The sequence below is a fragment of the Myotis yumanensis genome, unplaced genomic scaffold, assembly GCF_028538775.1.
Source record: "Myotis yumanensis isolate MYYU_CA2020_CCGP unplaced genomic scaffold, mMyoYum1.0.hap1 SCAF_6, whole genome shotgun sequence".
In the NCBI taxonomy this organism is placed as follows: Eukaryota; Metazoa; Chordata; class Mammalia; order Chiroptera; family Vespertilionidae; genus Myotis; species Myotis yumanensis.
In genome coordinates, this window is record NW_027223757.1 from 20,455,254 (window position 1) to 20,479,674 (window position 24,421).

Consider the following 24,421-nt stretch of genomic DNA (forward strand, 5'->3'; position numbering starts at 1 on the left):
TCTTTCTACTATGTTAATTTTAGTTTGGACACACGTCTTTATTTAACTTCACCACCAAATGTCCTAATTGGTACAGCTGTTAACAGTTGTACTTTATCACAGATCACAGAATTCTATAACTAACCCTAGGTGGAGATTATCTGTCCCTCCCCTGCCTCTGGTGTGTGTGTGTACTTTTAAGTATAGTCAAAAGTAGAATATTATAATAAGTCTGATGTTCACTACTTCTTTCTCACTGGGTTATTTTGAAATAAATTGCAGGTATATAATTTTTATCTGTAAAAACTGTAGTGTGCATCTTTTTAAAAAAATATATTTTATTGATTTTTTACAGAGAGGAAGGGAGAGGGATAGAGAGTTAGAAACATCGATGAGAGAGAAGCATCGATCAGCTGCCTCCTGCACAACCCCCACTGGGGATGTGCCCGCAACCAAGGTACATGCCCTTGGCTAGAATCGAACCCGGGACCCTCCAGTCCCCAGGCTGACGCTCTATCCAGTGAGCCCAACCAGCCAGGGCGGTAGTGTGCATCTTAAAAGATATTCCTTTTTAAAAACTACCCAAAGCATCCTCTCGATACTAACAAATAACAGTAATTCCTTAAGTCATCAAATGTCAGCATTCACTTTTCTTTGACATAATTTTTAAAAACTGGTTTGAATTAGGAACCAAAGTCTATGATTATATTTGATTGACACATCTCTTTTATCTCTTTTCATCTATAGGTCTTTGTGTGTGTGTGCATGAGTGTGTGCGTGTGTGAGTGTGTGTGTTTATTGGCGAAGAAGTCAGGTTGTGTAGAAGTACCCTATTATGGTCATCTAACATCTTTCGCTGTCCTTTATATTTACAGTTAACTAGTAGTTATATTAGGAGGCTTTTTCAAGTTTTGGAATAAAAATGCTGCAAAAATGTTTTGATTTTACTATTGTGTGACATCAGGAGAAACATAATGCTTGGTTGTCTTGCCTTTTTGTGATGCTAGAATTGATCAGTGGCTTTCTATCTTGTCATCTGATGTATCCATTATGAGAGTTTCCATCAGCTTTCTATCTAATGGATTGTTCATTGATGAACTTTGGGTTGATCCCATTGCTCTATTATGTATTTCAAAATGGTGATATTTTAACTCTATTATTTTGCATTTATGAGCTGAAAATTTCTATAAAGAAGGACTTTACCTTAATTAACTTACTTCTTTTATAACTCTTTGGTCATAAAGAGAGATTGGATAAATGTGTGATTTATTTTTCCTCTTTATCATCAGATTTTTAGAATAACAGTTCTTTAGACTCCTCCAAAGGTGACCTGTAAGTTTTTGGTTTTAATTTTTCTTTTGTTTATTATCTTGAACTGATGGTTTTAAACTTATTTGATGTTTAAATAACATCATTGAAGTTATTATTCTATTTGATCCTCAATTTGTTTAATCTTTGGCCAATGTCGGCAACTTTCAAATATGCTCCAGAGACTTCTGACATGGTCCAGGAGTCTTTGATTTCCAGGCCGCTCTGATCCATTTTGTGCCCCAGACCTAGAATCAGCTATATCTCCAAGGACAGGCCAGACTTTCTGGTTCTCAGATAAAGAATTGAAGTGACTTGATAGGAAGATGCTTGTTGGAAGACGAGTTTTGTGTGTAATAGTAACTACTTAGGCAGAACTGCAATGGAGAAGTAGTTTGATCCAATAGAAAGTATTCTAGGAGACTTGAGGTCTAGATACCAGACTCAACTCTGTGATACTGAGCAGTTTTTAAAGGATTTTCTGCTATTGTTTCATCATATGTGAAATGAGAGGCTTAGTAAGATCCGGGTTGTATAGACACGTGGGAATTATGCTATTGGTTTAGCTCAGACTTTTGCCAGTCTTTCTCAAGGCATTGGGTGCAGGTGGTCACTGTGGTCTACTAGAATTGATCCAAAGATGAAACCAACCTGTGAGATTAAATGTAATTAGGTGGTTCTTCCCTCCCACTCCTTTCCAAAAGCATACCTTAGAAAATATATTAGTATTTTTACAAAGTCTCTACGAGACACTCCAGTTTGAACAGTAAGCTACTGTTCAGGAAGACACAGCCTGAAAACTCAATTAATGGTAGTTTTGCATACATATAGAAGCCCCAGGAAAAATCTCTAAAAAAGGAGAGACAATTTCACACTGATTTGGTGATTATTTCTGGGGGCATAGCTTCATAATTAGAATTGCTGAATGTTATAAATGAGTCTTTTGAATATGACTTTAAAAAGAAGTGCGTTAAGTGCTTCTGAAATGATCTACAGTCAAGGACCAGTTTTGTTTTGTTTGTAATTCCTATTTGTTGCCCACTGATACTTTTGTAAAAGGCAATAAAAATGAATTATTAGAAAAATGTTTTAAAAATGACCAACAGAGTAGAAACCAAAACTCAGTAGACAAAATTCCTTCGCCTAAGTGCTATGAGTGTTTCTGAAGTAGTCTCTTAATTTTTACAACAAATAGCTTGTAGTGTGACATTGGCTGCAAACCAAACTTTGAGTGGCACTGCTACAAGTAGTCACACATATTGAGTCACACAGGATTGATGAAAAAATAATGTTTCCTAGGGTCAGGAATTTTGTGGCACAGAGGTGAGAACGGTGGATGGTCATGTGTTAGATCAGAGGTTAGTACACTGTGACCCACTGGCTGGCTGGTTTGTGAAAGTTTTACTGGAACACAGCCATACCTATTCATCTGTGTTTTGACTTGGGTAGTTTTGACTGAGACTATATGATATGCAAAGTCTAAAATACTTACTCTGAGGTCCTGTGTGGGAGAGTTTGCCAGCTCCTGCTTTAGATTTGAAAATGACCGTTGTGAATGATTGATACTTATATAGTTTTTGTTTCATATATTAACTTTGTTTTAATACATTAGGTATATTATTGTTTGATTTTTATCTTCTAGTCACTGATGTACCTCAAGTAAATTTGGAAAGAAGTGAAGAAAATGAATATAAAGATCAAATAAAGAAGAAGAAAAAGTACAAAGACTATCAACCAAACTATTTCCTATCCATTCCAATCACCAACAAAGAGGTGCTATATTTTTACAAACTATTTTTACTATAAAGTTCTAAATTATACTTAAAGTACACTAAATACTTACTTGTAAGCCCATTTTCTCTCAGTTTGTAGGAGTCTTTGGTGGCGTGTTAGCTGGGCCTTATAGGGAATATTTGTATTTGAATGGAATATATTTAAAAAATAATTTTGAAAAATATTATTTCAACCATCATATTTAAACAATTTTGTAAAAGCCACTTGAGAAAGTATTGCCAGATGGCATGTCATGGTCCTTCCTAAGCATTTGTTCACCACAACAGAGGAAACTTTCAGGAGCTGAGAGCAGTGACCAGGTAGAAAGAGAGGAATTCTGAAATCTTTGCTGGGAAAGTAAACTGGGCTTTCTTGCTGCTTAGTCCTGTATATGGTAATGATGATTGCAGCATAATTTCTTTTTTTAAAAATATGTTTTATTGATTTTTTACAGAGAGGAAGGAAGAGGGATAGAGAGTCAGAAACATCGATGAGAGAGAAGCATCGATCAGCTGCCTCCCGCACACCCCCTACTGGGGATGTGCCCGCAACCAAGGCACACGCCCCTGACCGGAATCGAACCTGGGACTCCTTAGTCCCCAGGCCGACACTCTATCCACTGAGCCAAACCAGCCAGGGCTGCAGCATAATTTCTTTAAAAATTACTCACTGTCATATCAACTTAATATTACATGACAGACTTGGTAGAAATCTATTAAAAATCTGAAAAATTAATGTGGTATGAATAATAGGAAATCAGATCAGCTAATTAGCCACATTAAGAAACCCTTCTATATGTGGCTGAGAAAGCAAACTACAGTATCTAATTAAAACTGCTAGAGTAGTGGGCTAAAGAGATTATAGGGGGAAAAGAGGACCTCTGTAATACTTTCAACAATAAATATTTTAAGTTAAAAAAAAATACAACTGCTAGAGCAGTGATGTAGGAATTGAAATGCCTTACAAAACAACGCCTGACTTGGAAGACTGACTGCATTTACATATTGACCCAATTTAAGAGCCAGAACTGAATTTCTCTTTGATTGTGGGTTTTAATCTCTTTTTACTGGGCACTTTCAGGTTGCTTCTCCCCTTACTTAACTAAAATGTTTCTAGGGAATGCTAATGAATCTTTAAAAATAAACAAAATTGAGATCAAAGAAATAAATATCATAAGAAAAAAATTCTCTTGGGACATTCTAAGAAATATCTAGTCTTTTAGATAAGCTTTAGCCAGGGAAAGAAGACAAATGAAAAGATAAATTGTATTCCTAACAGTACAAGATCGTAGAATCATATTCTGATTTCACTGGTACATACTGGGGGGTTAATAGTAAAATAGTTCTTAAAAGTGTTTAGTTTAATGTAACCAACAGTTATATATTACTAGAGCCCTGATGCATGAAATCCGTGCAAGAGTAGGCCTTCCTTCCCCTGGCTGCCGGCACCGGCTTCCCTCTGGCACCTGGGACCCCTGGCTTTCCTCTGGCCGCTGGCAGGCACCCGGGACCCAGGCTTCCCTCGCAGCCCCGGCTTCATCCAGAAGGTTGTCTGGAAGGACATCTGGTCTAATTAGCATATTATGCTTTTATTATTTATTATAGATTTTAAAATGCTGCCTGGCTGGTGTGGCTGGGTGGTTGAGCATTGACTTATGAACACAGGAGTCGGGGCACATGCCTGTGTTGTGGGTTTGATACTGAGTGGGGGCATGTAGGAGGAGCCCATCCATGATTCTCTCCACTGATGTTTCTGTATCTCTCTCCCTCCTTCCTTCTTCTCTGAAATCAATAAAAAATATTTTTAAAAATAAATTACTTGTGAGTTATTTGGAAAGGTTTTCTTTGAAATAAAGGATCATGTGTACATATGGGGATTAGAGGAGAGTAGGACATCAAAGGTGTTGCTGCTAACGGAGCAGTCAGACCCAAGCCAGGTCCTCAAGAAACTGATTGTGAAATAGAAGGGTCTTCCCAAGGACCTGTGATTTGTGATTGGGAGAGACTTCAGTTTACTTATTTTGATTTGTTGGTTAGAGAGTGTTCCACTGCAGAGTCAATTAGTATAAAAATTGTTGAAAACTTCATACATTACTTTCATTAGGCCCTTCATTTTATCTTTCTCCTCCCCTCTACTTTTGGCTTTCATGGTGGTCTGAATAGCAGTTCTGTATCATCCTTAACTCATGCCTTCTCCCTAACCCTAATCCTAACCCTGATCTTGACCCTAACCCTACTAATTCTGGTTTCTCACCTCTTCAAGCAAAGATTGGTGGGGTGATGTGGTGGGGAAAGGTGGATGGGGAAGGGAACTGAGAAGAAAGCTGGTAGAGAAAGTCTTTCCTTCACCTCTTAGTTCAGGTGACGGGAGGAAAGGGGATGAGAGAACTGTTTGCAAACCTTAGTTTTCACTGAGCAGCCTTTGTTTCTGCTTCTCAACCTCTGGGATGTTGTATAGAAAATGACAAGAGTCCAAGCTTTAGAGTCTGACAGACTTTGTTCAAATACCAGCTGGGTCACAAACTCTACTGTGGATGTAGGTCAGGTTACTAAATTTCCATAGTTTCAGTTTCTTCAGGTATAAAATGGAATTGATTATTATTATTTTCTAAACCCAAATCTGGACATATTACCTCCCTATCTATACATTTCAGTATTTTCCCAGTGACCTTAGGATAAAGACAAAGTCTTTACCACAGTCTATAAGATTCTGCATAGTCTGACCTCCACTTCAGCCCTCCTTCCTTCTGCTGGAGCCCCCTCTGGCCTTCTGTGAACTTACTGGGGTCCCTCTGCCCTTCTCTGGTGGGGAGTTTTCTTTCCTCTCTGGGTTTGTTAAAGCCAAAAATCTCAGCTCAAGCCTCTCCACTGTGACCCCCCTGAAGAGCTCAATCTGCCCCTTCCCCCAAAAGACATGAAAGTCTTTCCTTTTGTCATTTGTCATCCTTGCAATTTGACACTTGTTAGTCTTCTTACAGAGTTTTTCAGCCCATTCCCAGTACCTACAACAGTGCTTGGCCAAGAGCAAACACAAAATAATGTCATTTCAGGGGCAAAAGATGTGTTTCTGGCATACTAAGTTACAACCAGAACATTACAAATAATAAATACAGTGTTATAAATGTCGGTTTTATAATATAGGCTCAACAGTAGTTGTTTGTCTTTGAGGGGCTAGGGAAACTTGTAATAGTGGGGAATACAGATTTCAAGTGACCTCAAAACCAAATATTTTAATAATGTAATAAGTCTCTCAAGAGACTTATTTCTAGGCAACAGAAAGCTTACATATTAAATATGGGGTTTAGAGGTAAGAATGGGACTTTAGGAGGTACATTTTCTATCTTTTGTGTGAGCACCTTTTTTGTTTGTTTGTTTTCAAGTATCTAATGTTAATTTTCTTTTTAAACTACTTATGAGCTTTTGTGGGAAGGCCTGGGAAAAGGAGCGGCATTTATAACATTGTTTCAATGGGAGACTGTACTCCAAATTTCAATTAAGTGACCTGCAAACAAGCTTTGGGAAGCTAGCACATTCACAATGAGTTGCTCTACTTTTGGCCTCTACTTGTTGGCATCTAGTTTTAGAGAAAAAAGTTTTCAGACTTACATGGATCTTTGATTTTTAAACATGTTCTTAGATGTTTTGAATTCTTTATTAGTGGAAAATAATGATTTCATATTTTTAAATAATGGAATTGGAAAATGAATTAGAATGACTGCATCAAAATATCCTAATTTTAAGTATATGAAAGTATGTATTTCTGCATTACCAGCAATTACTTAGCTCAAATATGAAAATAAAAAAGAAAAAAATTTAATGGAGCTATAATAAATCTTCAGTGTTTCTTAACTGACTAGATTTTATATGCTCTCTTATCAGAAGTAGTAATTTAAGGTAAATCAGCATTGAAAATGTAAGGGAACAATCAGAAGTTGATTGAAATTAGGAGTGTATTAATTTCTTTGTAAGACAGTTTTTTCTATACTAGTAGAAAAGTATGATTTTTTAGAGGCTTAAAAAGGCATTTGTTACATTTAATTCTGTATTTCATCATTTTGGTCAGGAGAATATGCAAGTAGATTTGCACATTCAGTTTCTGGGAAATGTAATTGCGAAAGTATTTGATATGATCATGTATGTGAAGCACTTGATAGATATTAAAAATACTCCTATTTGAGGATAATTTCTTAGTTTTACTTCAGTTATTACTAAATCATCAACTTTTTGAGTTGTTTTTCATGGTTGTAGACAAGCAAGAAAAATGAGAGTATTTAGCTTTGAAGAAAAGCTAGGTAGCAATGTAACATGCGCACACGCTCTCTTGCACACTAACTTTAAGGCCTTTTCTTTGAACTCACAATAGACTTTGATTTAATTAGAAAGCTTAAAAAATATAAAAATTAATTTCCTCATAGTGTTATTTTCAATGCAATATGGCTTAGCGGTGAGGTTTAGCAGATGGGTGTCTGATTTATTCTCTAAACAACCAGAAATTACTCAGTGAGTGAAATATTTAAGAATTTAGCCCTGGCTGGTTTGGCTCAGTGGATAGAGCGTCAGCCTGCAGACTTGAAGGGTCCCAGGTTTGATTCCAGTCAAGGGCACATGCCCAGGTTTTGGGCTCAATCCCCACTAGGGGGCGTGCAGAAGGCGGCCAGTCAATGCTTCTCTCTCATCATTGATATTTCTATCTCTCTCTCCCTCTCCCTTTCTCCCTGAAATCAATAAAAATATATTAAAAGAAAAAAGAATTTAAAAAAGCAGTTTATTTTAAAAGGTTTCTTTCAATGTGACATTTAAATATGACTCTGTAGTACTACATCATTAATATGTGCATTGTGCAGTATTGCCAATGGCTGCAGGTTATGGTGAAAGATAAGCTTTAATGAATTTATGAATTTTAAACAGTGAGTATAAAAATTAATTCCCTTTGGTCTTTAATGACATTAGTACTTGTTTTAATAGCATATAGACAAGACTTCAGAGTCTTGAAGCATTTTTCCTTTTTATCTTTTAAGAATGTAATTAGGAATAGAATGTATTTTAAAAACTGTTAAGATGATATCAAGGAATATATAAATTAATCTGTCCCATCAAAGAATAATCAGACATATGTAACTTGATTAGATTAACTTTAGAATTTTCATAGGTTTGATGTTAATCCTGCATTGTAAGTACTGTGTGACTTTGGAGAAATAGTCTTCAAAGTGTTTTACAGTTTTTAATTAGTGACTTTACAAGCTACTGGATTATTCAAAGATATGAATGGTCTAAAACTATTTTACCATGTACGGTATTGCACTAAAATGTAGAATATACAAATGAATGGAATTTGAGTATTGTCCTGAATTTATGTATAATTAGTATTTGAGCTTAGAATGAAAACTAAGCTTTTAAGACTAAGAAAATGCAAATACTGTACTCACTGGATGCAAGTAGCAAACCTTCCGTTGTGACAGTCAAAGTGTGGCCAGGCATTGCCACATGTCCCCTGGGAGGCAAAATTGCCTAAGGAAGAGAACCACTGATTTTAATAACATTGGAATGTTGCAAACCTTCTGTTAGGCAAGTGGTATAGAGTTTACAAAGTGGTTCATCTACTATATAGCTTATCTACTGTGATCTTTAACGTACTTTATAAGTTTGGCAATACACATTTTATTATTCCTATTTTGCCAGGGGAGAAACCAAGATTTAGTGACACTAGGTGGCTTGTATGCGGTTATACCTGTGGCAGGCCTGCGGTTAAAATCCAGGACTCTTGGGCCATGTCCAGCACCCCTCACTTACATCTCTCTGTGTCACATAGCAAAGTTCTCATCCTAAATCACCTTTTCGTTATCAGTTAAGCCAGAATTACCTATTGTATCAGCTAAGATTAGAAGATGTAATGATACTGTTTTGAGGTCTGACATTGTTGAGCACCTATTTAGGCCCCTTCCATATGAACTTGGACCTTCTTCAGCTGCTTCATTATTCCCAAAAGCCAATTTCAGCACTTCATTGCACCGGGGAAGAACTCTCAAAATTCAAATTTAATATAAACGTACACTAAAGGCTTTGTTTTAAGAGGGATAGTGTGTTGTTCCATTACACAGTATCCAGTAAGATTTCCCAAAACCTTCCTTTAAAAGAATTTTTCCCCTCAAGGTTTCATTTCTTAAGTCGGTACCCACATCTCTGACCCTCTCCTTGCCTTCTTGAAAACTCTTACTCCATTGCTCTCAGCTACATCCCCTCCTCCACACCCTTTCCGGTCTTTCCTGCAGGTGCCTCCCTCATCTTTTCCCACGCACTGCAATTTACCATTTTCTTAAGTTCCTGTGCTGTCTTGGGTATATGATTGTAAAGGGATTTTTTAAAAAAAACTTCTGTGGTTCAAATTCTTTTAGTAGAAATGATACCAATGTGTGCCTCATAGGATTGTAGAGAGGCTTCAGTGAACTAGTATGTGTAAAGAGCTTACTATCCTGCCTAGAACCTAGTGGCCACACAATACAGGTTAGTGACTGGTGTCATTGGTTAAATGTTGTTTTTGTTATTATTACCAGGCACTGTGGTAAGGTAGTGGGGTAGAAGAAATAGGTATTGCCCTGGAGGAGTTTATAATTTAGTTTTATCCGTGTCGTGTAGAGGAAACTGTGGCTCTATAAGATCTTTGTGTACGGTTACATTCTGTTATTAACAGGCCATCAATATTCTTTTACTGGGTGTCGCACCAGTGACATCTTGCGTAGGAAAATATCATGTTAGGTGTTGCTGTGTAAATTCCTACCCGGGAAGCGCTGTTTCCTGTGTTCCGGTCCTCCAGATTGCAAGGAATAGAGAAACGCTGAGACTCTTTTGGGTGGCGTGCATTTGTTGTAAAGATTCCCCAGCAGTCACATCCCAGGACACATCCCAGGATTTGCCCAGGCACGTTCCTCAGATAATGGGAGCACTGTTCAGGATAAAACAGCTAGTCTGGTATCAAGGACAGTCTGCTGTGCTCCTGACTCAGTGCTTTCTTATCTCTGCTGCCTTTTCCCTGACTCTGCTCCTGTTCCCAGCCCTTCTCTCCCTTTGCCTTTTCTCTCTGACTAATTCTGCTGCCTCAGGGCTTCTGTGCGCTCTCTTTTCTCAGGGCCGGGCTCAGTTTGCCGTTTTCTATGTGAACTGTCTTCTAGTACACTCACATTTAGAAGTTGACTAGAGTTGGGTCTCACTGGAAAGGAGGAGGGTAGGTGGTGAGAGGGGAAGGCTGGTAAAGGACCTGGGGTTTTGTCTGGATGCGAATTGGAAGGGCTTTTCTAATATATGTGTTTGGATTTCTTTGCCACTCTCCCTCCTCACATGTCTGGAAAAATGACACTAGTCATCCCTATTGAAATTGTTGCTGTTTTAAAAATCTCAAAGCCATGAAGAATGGGTTCTTAGACACATTCACTAGGGCAGTGGCCGGCAAACTGCGGCTCGGCAAACCGCGGCTTGCTAGCCACATGAGGCTCTTTGGCCCCTTCAATGTGGCACTTCCACAAAATACCGACTTCTGTGCATGGGCCACGAAGTTTCAATCGCACTGTATGTGCACGCCCGCATGTGGTATTTTGTGGAAGAGCCACACTGAAGGGGCCAAAGAGCCGCATGTGGCTTGTGAGCCACGGTTTGCTGACCACGACACTAGGGGATTAATAAATATGACTTCCAACAGAAATGGGCTGTTGTATGATGGCTTGATCATTCTGTGCAAAAATAAAACTTTTAAAAGGAAAGATCCTAATTATAGTAAACCATACTGTATATTCAAGGAGAACTTTCTGAAGAGATGCATGGCCATTGAAAGATTTTCTGCTCAACTTAGTGACCCGATTTGTAAAATAACGGTGTTAGGCTCGATGTTCTTAAGATGGGTAAGCATTGTATGATTTGACAAACTTATGCATCCTATTAAGCTTTCCAAATCACCTATTAGGATATTTGAGAATTCAAATTCAGTAGACAATTCAGTTTTGTTTGGTTGAAGAATCTTGACGTTTCTAATTTTGGTGGTTGCTTATGTTTCTTCTTGATTTACACTTTGCCATAAGGAAATTTTGCTTACCTGATCTCTATTCTGTGTCTGTATGTGGATTAGGTTACAAAAGGAATTAAGATCCTGCAGAATGCAGTAATACAACAAGATAAGCGCCTGGCCAAGGCAATGACAGGTGATGGTTCCTTTCATATTACGCTGTTGGTGATGAAGTTAAATGACGATGAAGTAAACATGTGAGTAATATGTCTTTCTTGAAGATTGTTTATCAAATTATTACTTTACTATGAATAAACAGCAGAACCCAAAAGGCATTTCAATTCTAAAGAAGTATTCTTTAATTTATTCCAACCAGTAGTCAATGTACCGAATTAGCTGTGTAAATATTCTTTAAAGTCTAATGTAGACTTTAAAACTCTGTTTTTTGTTATCCAGTGGTAGCCCTTGACAATGCAGTTTTTTTGCCCATGTTAATTATATAAGCCCTCTGAAGTCTGACCATTTAGGTTAGGATTCTAGATAAAGACTCTGGAACACACTATGGCACAAACACCTCTTTAAAGATGTCTGATTTTGGAAAAAGAAATTTACTTTTTAAGTAAATGGAGAAAATAATAGTTCCAATATATGTAAGAGTTCTTAGTATAGGGCTGACACCTCGTAGGCACTCAATATTATTATTATTTTTTTAAAATATATTTTATTGATTTTTTTACAGAGAGGAAGGGTGAGGGATAGAGAGTTAGAAACATCGATGAGAGAGAAACATCGATCAGCTGCCTCCTGCACATCTCCTACTGGGGATGTGCCCGCAACCCACGTACATGCCCTTGACCGGAATCGAACCTGGGACCCTTCAGTCCGCAGGCCGACGCTCTATCCACTGAGCCAAACCGGTTTTGGCATATTATTATCTGTTAGAGCTGTCATTCTGCTTGGTCAGTGTACAAGTGCTCCCCCCACCCCCAATTCCAGAGTTGTGCCATGAGGCTGAGAATAAGTCACTGACTGTTGTTTTCCACTCTGGAGTGGAGCAGCCTTGCTCTTCCTTTTCCTGCTACCTCCTGTATGCCCTCTGGAATAAGCTCAGGCTTAAGCTCTGTGGAAAACCAATGCCAGGATGGGTGAAGGGTTACTTCTTTTTTCTACCCTGACATAGAGTCTCCTGAGGGAATGAAGAACAAAGCTTGAATGGGAAGGGAGTGGGGTAAAGGGAAAGTAAAGGGAGAAAACAAATTAGTAACTGAAAATATACAGCTACACTATGATTCTTGTAGTTATATCTTTTAGACAGTAGAACCTCATGTCTTTAGAGATCAGCCTTCTTATTTACCCCAACCTGATCTATCCAAGAGCAAATATTGAGCACCCTGCAATGGCAGAGAGGACTTGAAGATTTTACTTTACTCACTTTAGCTGTTCACTTTGCCAGTCAGAAGGGAAAAAACAAAATCTGATACTCTTATAAGAAAAGAAGCAAAAGGTGTGGCACAACAAGACAAAAGCCCTGTGTGTGTTAGAGTGGTGTATAAGTCAGCATTCTCTAGAGAAACAGAACCAATAGGATGTATATCTATATGGATATCTAGATATATTGATATACCTCTATCTCTATCTTTAATCTGTATACCTATATCTAGATTTATTTTTAAAATTTAGCTCACATAATTAGCTCCCTGGCAAGTCCAAAATCTGTAGGACAGGCTAGCAGGCTGGAGACCCAGGGAAGAGTTGATGTTGCAGTCTTAAGTTCAATGGCAGGATTCCTTCTTCCTTGGCCAATAGCTGTCCTGTTTTAACTTCAAATACAATCTTTGGGTCTGAACTCCAGGTCCAGAATTCTGTTTCCTATATGTGTGTACTTTTTACTAATTTTACCATATAGAAGTCTTTTCATAAACTGCTCTTGAAAAGATGCTGTATTTAAAAAAATTGAAAGTTAGTGATACTTATAATAGATACTATGACTCCTTCTCACTCTGTGATTGATGACATCTCATTAGGACACATTTATTGATTTATGCAACTAGGGACTGAAAAATTGGACTGAGTTTAAATCATCTATATTTATTTAAAGAAAAATGGGATATGGAATTCAGTGTCTCTGAAAAGCCCTAACCTTCAGCATGGTTTGCTTTCATATATAGTTATACTTAAAATGTGTATCTTGAATTCCCTCCATGTATGATAGATGAGCCAGAAGTGGCTGTTCTGTTTTTGAATGCTTTAACTTATAGCACACTCTGTCTTTTTGGATGAACATAAATACAGTTTGGAAAGATTGGATTTAGGATGTAGATTTGGACGTATAATGAGAAAATGTTGACATTTCCAGAGCTATTTTAAGTGTATATTATGTTATGACAGAAATGAGTCTCAGTATGGAAACTACAGATGAAAGTTAAAAAGTTTATATGAAAACTAATTTAGAGATATGAAAGACCTAGAAAAATACCTAAATTTTGTTGCATACATTTAACATATAGTTATTGTTAACAAATCACTTATCAAGATAATTTAAATTAATAGTATTCATCAAAAGGAGTTTTAAAGCCCTCTTCAACAATGTAAGAATGTACTTATTTCTTTTTTGAGTAATTGCTGCCCTCTAGTGAGATTTTAATTTTTTTCTCATAATAAAATACCTATACCAAAATCCTCTTCAAGGTGGAAATAATTGATCCTAATTTATAAAATATTCTAAGCCTAATAATGTCTAATTTATTAATATAGTAAGTATTTATTTTTATTAGGAAAAATCAAGGACTTGAAATAAAATAACCCTATAATGACATAGGCCAGTGGTCGGCAAACCACGGCTCGCGAGCCACATGAGGCTCTTTGGCCCCTTGAGTGTGGCTCTTCCACAGAATACCACGTGTGGGCATGCATGTACAGTGCGAAGTTGACTTAAAACTTTAAGTGAAGTTTATTAAGTCAATTTTAGGGAACGTTGTGGAGTGAAAGAAGATGTAGTGTCGAGGATTGAGAAAGGTATGTTGAGATGGTTTGGACATATAGAGAAGATGAATGAAAGGAGATAGACGAAACAAGTATACAAGACGAGTGTGGATGGGAGAGTTGGAGGGGTCAACCTCAGCGAACGTACCTCAATCAGATTGAGGACATTTTTAGCAAAGGCCAGCTTAGGAGTACCCTAATTAAGTTAATAACAATGTACCTACCCATATAGTTTAAGTTTAAAAAATTTGGCTCTCAAAAGAAATTTCAATCGTTGTACTGTTGATATTTGGCTCTGTTGACTAATGAGTTTGCCGACCACTGACATAGGCGAAACAGATGTAACAAACTTGTATAGTTGCATTTGGTGAATATAAACTTACATTTTTGTTAAATGCAAGTATAGTAAATTGTTTTATTATGGAGACTTATATTTTAAGAGATAATGTATATTAAGTTTCAGTAGAGTGCCTTGCAAAGAATATTAGTACTTTTAAAAAGAATCTAGAACTTTCCACACAATCTAATGTAAGCTCTCATAGGTATTAGGTTTCTTGCAATGTATTATCAGTAATTCTTTTCTGAAATTTGCATGCAGTATTTCCTTTGTTAAAAAATTCTTGGTGAACTATAATATTTCCTTTCATGTCTTTAATATAATACAAATTATAATTAGGTAAAGACTTAATTCACTTCTTCCATAGGTTTTGTTTAAAAATTAACCTTAGTTTTATTTTAATCAGATAGATTAGATTTTGAAGGTATTTTGTGCTTTAAAACAACTAGTACAAGCATTAAAATTAATTTATCTTTCTAAATCTGATTACTTTGATTCTTGTTTAGTTTTGTATATTTGGTCACTTAGTATATTACTGAAAAATATATTATCTCTTGCCAGTGGTATTGATGCTCTTTTGGAATTAAAACCGTTCATAGACGAAATCCTTCAAGGAAAACATTTGATTTTGCCCTTTGAAGGGGTTGACACGTTTAGAAATCAGGTTGGATTTGTGAAGCTGGCAGAAGGAGATCACATGAACCCACTTTTGGAAATTGCAGGTAAAACAAACAGCAACAAACTCATATGAAATGTCATGTGTTGAAGAAGCAATTTCCCCCCCTCAATTCTGGTAATAGAGCTTTGACATCTTTTAACTTTGGGAGGCCAATTTAACCTTACTTGATAAGAGAGCTTCTTCACCATTTTCTTGTGTGGGCAAGAAGCTAACTAAAAGGCCTGAAGAGTCATCTTGATTCTTTGACCTGAGGAATATGTTGATTCTGGAGCTGGATTCAAGTATTTGTTAAGTGTGTCCTATCTTAAATCTGAAGGATCTCAGCATGACACTGGACATGTAGCCGGCATTTAATAAGTATCGAATGAATGAATAAGAATCACCAGTTGCCTATTCAGAGGCTTTTGGTGACTGCCAGACCTAATCCAGAGAGTCAGTAGATGACTCAACAGCATTTTCCTCTGTGCTACTTTTTTCTCTCCTGTGTAGATACCACTCTTTGACCAGAAGGGCGATTGGTGATGGTACAAGGTCTCACATCCATTGGAGAACATGTTACTTTGTACAGCACAATTGAAAATTGTTAGGGAAATAGAAGCAGAAAATTACACAACCTGGATGAGTGACTTTTGAGTTGATTCAGAGATCGTAGGTTGTGTGTTAGTATACAAACTGTAAACGATTTTTATTTTCATTTTCATTTCCTTTCATGTCATGTCAAGTCATTTTACGTCATCTCATTTCAGGTTCAATAATCCTTGGCTCACAACACACTCTCACCATTGGTCTTTGCCTCGTCTATTTTCTTCTTTCTATCTATCTATCTATCTATCTATCTATCTGCTGGGGGCCAGCCCCAGGGGTCCAGGGGTTCCCAAAGGTGTGGACGGAGTCGGCGAAGAATGTTTTACACAGAGACAGCGTTCAGAACTCTCTAGCTTTCCTTAGTCTCCGTGGATCTTCCCTGTGCCTGGCTGAGGCCACAGAGAGAGATCCCAAGGCAAGCTGAGCCTTTATTTTATAGTGAGAGGTAAACAAGGTAGTGGTTTCCATAGTTACACAGTTCTTGTGAGTTTCACTTGTTTACACTGTTCTTGTGAGTTTCACTTGTTTTTGTTCTTGTGAGTTTCACTTGTTTACACTGATCTTGTGAGTTTCACTTGTTTTTGTTCTTGTTGCACTTCCCTCAGCCCATTAGCTTCCCCAGTAAGATCTAGGGAGCGTCATAAGGTCAAGCCTAATTATACTTAAAAGGACTGTGCCCTCTAAGCTGGGACTTGTTTGTGACTTTGCCCACAGGTCAGTCTGAGGCTTAACCCTATGTCAGCTCCCCACATCCATCCATCTATCTATCTATCTATCATCTATCTATCTATCTTAAATTAATATCATAATCACCTGGGAATCCCCAACCCAAAATGAAAGCTATGTAGTAATCTATGATGTTGTCATTGGTAGAAATCTAACCTTATTGTTTTTTCATTAATCCGTCTCTTCACCTTCTCTCTTTTAAGCTCACCGTTGTCCTGAAATTGGTGTTTATTTCCTTGTATTCTCCCAAAGTACATGTATTTTTAGTTGATCTTAATCTTATAAAAAATGCGTCAAGTTGTATGTGATCTTTCGAGACATACTTTTTTTAACTTAATATTATATTATCTTTAAGCAGTTTTATAGTTATCCATTCAAAGGTGCACCTCTTTTTGGGGTGAGGTGAACATGAAGATCAGGTTTCATTTCGTTGCTGGTTAAGTTCTTCTTTTGTGGAGCAATATCTGTCTGTCTATCTATCTATCATCTATCTATCTATCTATCTATCTATCTATCTATCTATCTATCTATCATCTATCTCTATCTATCTACCTACCTATCTACCTACCTACCTACCTGTAACCAGAGGCCCAATGCACGAAATTCATGCAATAGTAGGCCTTCGCAGCCCCAGCACCTGCAGCTACATCGATCCCTCACAGCCGCAGCAGTTGCAGCCCTGGCTTCGTACAGACGGTCGTTCTACTGTTCGGCCGTTTGGTTGATTTGCATGTTACACTTTTATTATGGATATACAAACAAACATGCAAACAATTAAATAATATTTATTAGTCAAATAGGACTTAACATCATTAGTTGGACAAGGAGAAAGCAACTCCAGCAGTCCCCCCCCCCCCCCCACCCCACTTTTACTGGGTTGACACTGGTTAGCAAAATTATACAGGTTTCAGATGCACAATTCTACAACACATCATCTGTACACTGTATAGTGTGCTCAGCACGCCGACTCTCACAGTTTTGATGGTAAAGCATTTGGACACCCATGCCCACAGTTAACAAACTCAATCTGTTCTTCCTGACTGCTCTGGTGAAAATGCTAGATGTAGGCCTTTTCTTTTGTAATTTAAATATCTCTGAACTCAAGAAACATTTTATTTTATTTATTTATTTTTTTAAAATATATTTTATTGATTTTTTACAGAGAGGAAGAGAGAGGGATAGAGAGCCAGAAACATCAATGAGAGAGAAACACTGATCAGCTGCCTCCTGCACACACCCCACTGGGGATGTGCCCGCAACCAAGGTACATGCCCTTGACCGGAATCGAACCCGGGACCCCTGAGTCCGCAGGCCAACGCTCTATCCACTGAGCCAAACCGGTTCTGGCTCAAGAAACATTTTAAATTAGTCTTTCATTTATTGACCTTTTAAATAATTAAATGGGTGCTTACAACATTGAGAATGTCATCCATTCTTAACAAATATTCTTACAAAGGCAGTTTCCATTATTGATAAAAGATTGATTGTGTGCTGAGGAATGTGAAATCTCTTTGGCTTAGTATGACTATGAACCCAACAGTTTTGGTTTGTCATTTTAGTACAGGCCACTGCCCCTGTAATTCCTTTTTTGATTCCAGAACCTGCTGCTTAAAAATATATATACTTTTCCATAAATTTAAACAAAATATTATCCAAAATTGGGAAATAGAGGGAAGACACCACTTATATAATCACTGTTTGTTATACTTGTTTTTAATCTTCTATATATATATTGTACTGTTGCTTTTGATTATTGCTTTGTACTGTTGATTTTATGGATTTTTATAAGAAATAAAAGTATTTGAGTATGTATATGTAAATTTTTCATTGAAGTCTATTTGGAGCCTCCATTTTTACAGTATTCAGGTAGTCAGAATGTTCAATACACAGACTTTTTGTTAGTATTTTACTTCATTATATTTATTTTTCAAAAACTACCTCAGGTTTAGTATTGCTTTAGTTCAACAGTATCAGTAAAATAATGTCATTTTGTTTTTTGTGTCATACTTTATAAACTATTCAAATGATATAGTCCAAATTTTGACCATGGTACAAAACTTTGTAATAAACTATGTATATGTATAGGCCTATACAGGAATATTAAAATCTTATTTGTTCAAAATAATGGTGGCGGAGCTAGTTTGACTTAATTAAAAAGCAAGATAATTTCTAAAGAAAATAAATTTAATTATTAAAGTATTGATAAATAACTTAAGTTTAAATACATATTAAGAAGTAAAACTAACTTGAATAGTTGAAAATTATAATTCATGAGTATTCTCATTTGTCTGATTTTCATGGAGTTTTATAATTTCCAAGTTAGAAGAAGCAGATTCTTAAAATATGACCTAGTTGCTTTGAATAAAGGACTGACTTTCAGACACTAGAATTTGAACTCATTACTGAAAATTTGCAGGATAATGAGTAACTTAGAAATTTTAATGTATGAAATTGAAGAAAATTATCATACATTTTGAACTAATAGAATCTGAATTGATGAACTTTTACATCAATACTTGAATTATGCATCCAGATATGCTGCTAATAACTTATTTTTGGGAGGTGCTGGTGGGAGGAGACCAAGCTCATCTTTGATCCTGTTTTTCCATGGAAGGAGGGCAGGGGCTGGGTGAAGGTGGGCAAAGTGGGGGTGGGGAAATGGAGATATCTGTAATAGTGTCAACAATAAAAATAAAGTTAAAAGAAACAAAGCATCATCTTCTCTTTTCTTAGCATTACACAGTAGCTCATAGAGTTAAGGAGATATTGAAAATTATGCATTTATATGGCATTTCTCCACATTTTACAATGATGAAGTTGCTCTGAAAAGCTTTTTGCATAGAAATGAATATGTGATTTCATTCATTGTTTTTAGTGAACCGTAATTTTGTTAAGAAATATATCACAGTGAGAAATTGCTAAGAGTTTACCCTACTGCATATAGTCGTCATTGCAATTTTTTTAATGAGAAAAGTGTGCTTGGTTTAGCATGATAAAAGATTCCAAGTGCACTTATCTCCTAAAAGGAAAAATGAAAGGTTTTAGGATATTCATTTGAACATTATACTTTCTCTTATTTTGACTGTCATTTTCTTCCAAAAGATGGAGAGAATACGCTCTGTGTTTCTGCCCTTTGTGAGGAATCTGTTTGGTTACTGGTACCTTTGGGCATTTCTAGGCTCCTCTATCAATTAAATTATATTTAAAAATATTTGAGTGTAGTTTATTAGTTTAATATTTATAAATCTTATGGTAAATTGTGCATTTGAAAGCATTCAGAGCTTATAATATCACTTATTTAAATGTAACGTATTTCGGGGGAGAAAAAAATGGCGGAGGCTTAGACGGACGTGTTGGTCCTTCGTCCCGGAGCAGATAGGGGCGAGCAGCTGAAACGGGTAACAACCAGCCCGATCAAGCTGGGGAGGTTCAGCTGAGAGACAGTCTGCAGCCAGGAAAGACAGAGAACTCCTGAAAAATGCGGATGGTTAGAGATTGAGGCTGAAACTTCCCCCTGGGCGCCAGCGCAGCGGCGAGACCGCGCCATCTTGGGAAGCGGTTACCGGCATCCAGAGATCGGCTACTAACCCAGCGGCTACTAACCCGGAGGCGGCGACTTGCGGGCGGCGCGACTGCGGGAGCCCAGAGGAGGCCTGCGCCCGTCCACGGAGGGGCGGACACTCCTGGGCGGCCAGCAGAGGCACAGCGACCACGCCATCTTGGGAAACAGAGCTGCTTGAGACTAGGATCCTGGCCTCAGCACCACCCAGTCTGATCTCAGACGCATACCAGGACCCTGCAGCCACTGGGGACAGAGACCTGTGACCACAGCTACAGACCTGCAGACACGGAAAGTTCGGAGATCCCTGCTGCAGATCCGTGAGTAGCAGAGCCCATCCCCCCTTCCCCCAGGATCGCGGGCAGTGCCAGAGTAACTAACTGATAGACCTACCCCTTGCCGGGGCCTCAGCGCTGCAGAAACTTTGGCCTGAAAGTGCGCGAGCACCTTAGAACTGATCCTATGCGCACTTCGGGCTTCAGAGCCCTGGGCTGGGAGCAAAAAACGCGCACAGCACCAGGAACTAATCCTGTGCGCACTGCTGGCATCAGAGCCCTGGGCTGGGAGCAAAAACGCGCACAGCACCAGGAACTAATCCTGTGCGCACTGCTGGCATCAGAGCCCTGGGCTGGGAGCAAAAACGCGCACAGCACCAGGAACTAATCCTGTGCGCACTGCTGGCATCAGAGCCCTGGGCTGGGAGCAAAAACGCGCACAGCACCAGGAACTAATCCTGCGCGCACTGCTGGCATCAGAGCCCTGGGCTGGGAACAATCGCGCGAACGGGAGTTTGTCTGCCTAGCACAGGCCCAGAAACCCCGTTTCTCAGGGCAGGAGGCAGCACCAAGCACCAGTGACTTGACTGTGTTTCTTATCACCTGCGCCTGAGATCCTGATTTCCTGTGCATTCATACTAAGAGCCAGTGAATCCAATTCCTGGTGCAAGGGCACACAGGGACCCTGATTCTCAAGGTGAGGTTGCGCGAAGCAACAGAGACTCTGATACTGAACTCTTGGGGAACTCTGACTCCTGGCGCAAGCTAGGGGGCTCTGCTCTGGTGCTAAACACGCGTCAGGGGGGCCTCTATTTCAGCACAGTGCAGGCAGGGTCCCTAATTCTAAGGGCACGCACGAGGCCACATTGAGTGTTGGCAACACTGACACAGAGCGAGCCTGGTTCCCACCAACCAACAACAACCACACATCTTAGTGTCAGAGCTCTTCAGTGACACTAGGGTGGTGGGAGCCTCCCACTGCGCACGGCCCAGGCCCACGCAACTCAACCTTTGAACCATCAGGAGATAATCAGAATGAAGAGATGACACAATACCCAGAGGAAAGACAATGAAGAATCACCAAGAAAGGAAATTAATGAAGCTGAAGCGTGCAACATGACAGAAAAAGAATTCAGAATGATGGTTGTACAATTCATTCACCGGATGGATGAGAAAATCAACAACCTATGCAAGAATCAGGAAGAAATGAAAAGTGATATAGCTACAATCAAAAACACCATGGAAAGTTTCAACAGCAGACTAGAAGAAGCAGAAGACCGAATTAGCGAGTTAGAAGATAAGGCAGAGAAACAAGCTCAATCTGAACAGCAACTGGAGAAAAGAATTAAAAAACAGGAGGAGAGGCTAAGGGAGCTTCAGGACAACATGAAACGAAGTAACATACGCATAATAGGGCTGCAAGAAGGACAAGAAGAGCAGCAAGGATTAGAAAATCTATTTGAAGAAATAATGACAGAAAACTTCCCAGATATGGGGAAGAAAAAAGTTACACAAATACAGAGAGTCCCAGGCAAGATGAACCCCAAAAGACCGACACCAAGACACGTCATAATAACGATGGCAAATGTACAAGACAAAGAGAGAATCTTAAAGGCTGCAAGAGAGAAACAGAGAGTTACCTACAAAGGGTCCCCCATCAGATTATCAAACGATTTCTCAACAGAAACACATCAGGCCAGAAAAGAATGGACGGAAATCTACAAAGTGATGCAAAGCAAAGGACTGAATCCAAGAATACTCTATCCAGCAAGGCTATCATTCAAAATTGAAGGGGAAATAAGAAGCTTCACAGACAAAAAAAGGCTAAGGGAGTTCATCACCACCAAGCCAGCAATGCAAGAAATGCTAAAGGGACTGGTGTAAAAAGAAGAAATAAAAAGCCCAGAAAGAAAGCAGCCACAAAAAAATAGAAATGGCTACAAACAAGTACCTTTCAATAATAACTTTAAATGTAAATGGACTAAATGGTCCAATCAAAAGATATCGAGTGGCTGAATGGATAAAAAAACATGACCCATACATTTGCTGTCTACAAGAGACCCACCTCATTAGAAGGGACTCACACAGACTGAAAGTGAAGGGATGGAAAAGTATCTTTCAGGCAAATGGAAATGAAAAAAAAGCTGGGGTAGCAATACTTATATCCGACAAAATAGACCTCAAAGTGAAGGCCATAACCAGAGATAAGGAAGGCCACTTCATAATACTAAAGGGATCAATACAACAAGAGGATATAACCCTGATAAACATATATGCACCCAATGCAGGAGCACCCACATACATAAGAAAACTCCTGGAAGGTATCAGGGGAGAGATCGACAACAATACAATCATAGTAGTGGACTTTAATACACCACTAACATCACTGGATAAATCCGCTAGACAAAAACTCAGCAAAGAAACAGCAATCCTAAATGACTCACTAGATCAGATGGACTTAATTGACATCTTCAGAACACTTCACCCCACAGCTGCGGAATATACATTCCTCTCAGGTGCTCATGGGACATATTCAAAAATAGACCACATATTGGGTCACAAGCAAAGTCTCCACAAATTCAAGAAGATTGAAATCATAAAAAGCATCTTCTCAGACCACGATGGCATAATGTTAGAAATAAACCACAATAAAAACAACCCAAAATACTCAAACACTTGGAAGCTGAATAGCATGTTATTAAATATTGATTGGGTTACCGATGACATCAAAGAAGAAATTAAAAACATCCTGGACACTAATGACAATGAAAACACAACAATCCAAAACCTCTGGGACACAATGAAAGCAGTCCTGAGAGGAAAGTTTATAGCTCTACAGGCCTATCTCAAAAAACAAGAAAAAATGGTAGTCAATCATCTAACTCTACAACTCAAAGAATTAGAAAGAGAGCAACAAGAAAAGCCCAGAGTGAGCAGAAGGAAGGAGATAATAAAGATTAGAGCAGAAATCAATGAAATAGAGACCAAAAAAAAATACAGAAAATCAATGAAACCAAGAGCTGGTTCTTTGAAAGGATAAACAAGATTGACAAACCCCTAGCCAGGCTCACCAAGAAGCAAAGAGAGAGGTCCCAAATAAACCAAATCAGAAATGATAGAGGCGAAATAACAACAGACCCCACAGAAATACAAATGATTGTTAAACAATACTTCGGGCAACTCTACTCCAACAAACTAGACAACCTGGAGGAAATGGACAAATTCCTAGAAAAATACAACATTCCAAAACTCAATCAGGAAGAATCTAAAAACCTCAATAGGCCAATAACTATGGAAGAAATTGAAGCAGTCATCAGAAAGCTTCCAGCAAACAAAAGCCCAGGGCCAGACGGCTTCACAGGGGAGTTCTACCAAACATTCAAGGAAGAACTAAAACCTACCCTCCTCAGACTACTACAAAAAATTCAAGAGGAAGGAACGCTTCCAAGCTCATTCTATGAAGCCAGCATCACCCTAATACCAAAACCAGGTAAAGACATCACAATGAAAGAGAATTACAGGCCAATATCCCTCATGAACATAGATGCCAAAATCCTCAACAAAATCTTAGCAAATCGGATCCAGCAGTACATCAGAAGGATCATACACCATGACCAAGTAGGATTCATCCCAGAGATGCAAGGATGGTACAACATCCGTAAATCAATAAATGTGATACATCACATAAACAAATTGAAAGAAAAAAACCACATGGTCATATCAATTGATGCAGAAAAAGCATTTAACAAAATCCAACACCCATTTTTGATAAAAACTCTCAGCAAGGTGGGAGTAGAAGGATCATACCTCAACATAATAAAAGCCATATATGACAGGCCCACAGCCAACATCATACTCAATGGACAAAAACTAACACCATTTCCCCTAAGAACAGGAACAAGACAAGGATGCCCACTCTCACCACTCCTGTTGAACATAGTCCTGGAAGTATTAGCCATTGCAATTAGACAAGAAGAAGAAATAAAAGGCATCCAAAGTGGAAAAGAGGAAGTAAAACTGTCCTTATTTGCAGATGACATGATATTATACATACAGAACCCTAGAGACTCCATCAAAAAACTACTAGACTTAATACATGAATTTGGCAATGTAGCAGGATACAAAATTAACCCCAAGAAATCCGAGGCATTTCTATATACCAATAGTGAACTTTCAGAAAGAGAGATTATAAAAACAATCCCATTTACCATCGCACCCCAAAAATTAAG

The 24,421-nt window shown here is 38.3% G+C and overlaps 1 protein-coding gene across 7 annotated transcripts in view; it reads left to right on the top strand.

Moving 5' to 3' along the window:
- Positions 1–24,421, top strand: part of AKAP7 (A-kinase anchoring protein 7) — a 99,663-nt gene that overhangs the window by 13,230 nt on the left and 62,012 nt on the right. For all 7 annotated transcript variants that reach the window (XR_011471817.1, XR_011471816.1, XM_070417692.1 and 4 more), the window contains exons 3-5: positions 2,930–3,060; positions 11,173–11,306; positions 14,930–15,090. Coding sequence is in view for 5 of the 7 variants with exons in the window: in XM_070417692.1 (XP_070273793.1) it covers positions 2,930–3,060; positions 11,173–11,306; positions 14,930–15,090 (426 nt within the window). In the remaining 2 variants the exon portion in view is untranslated. The remainder of the gene's footprint in view (positions 1–2,929; positions 3,061–11,172; positions 11,307–14,929; positions 15,091–24,421) is intronic.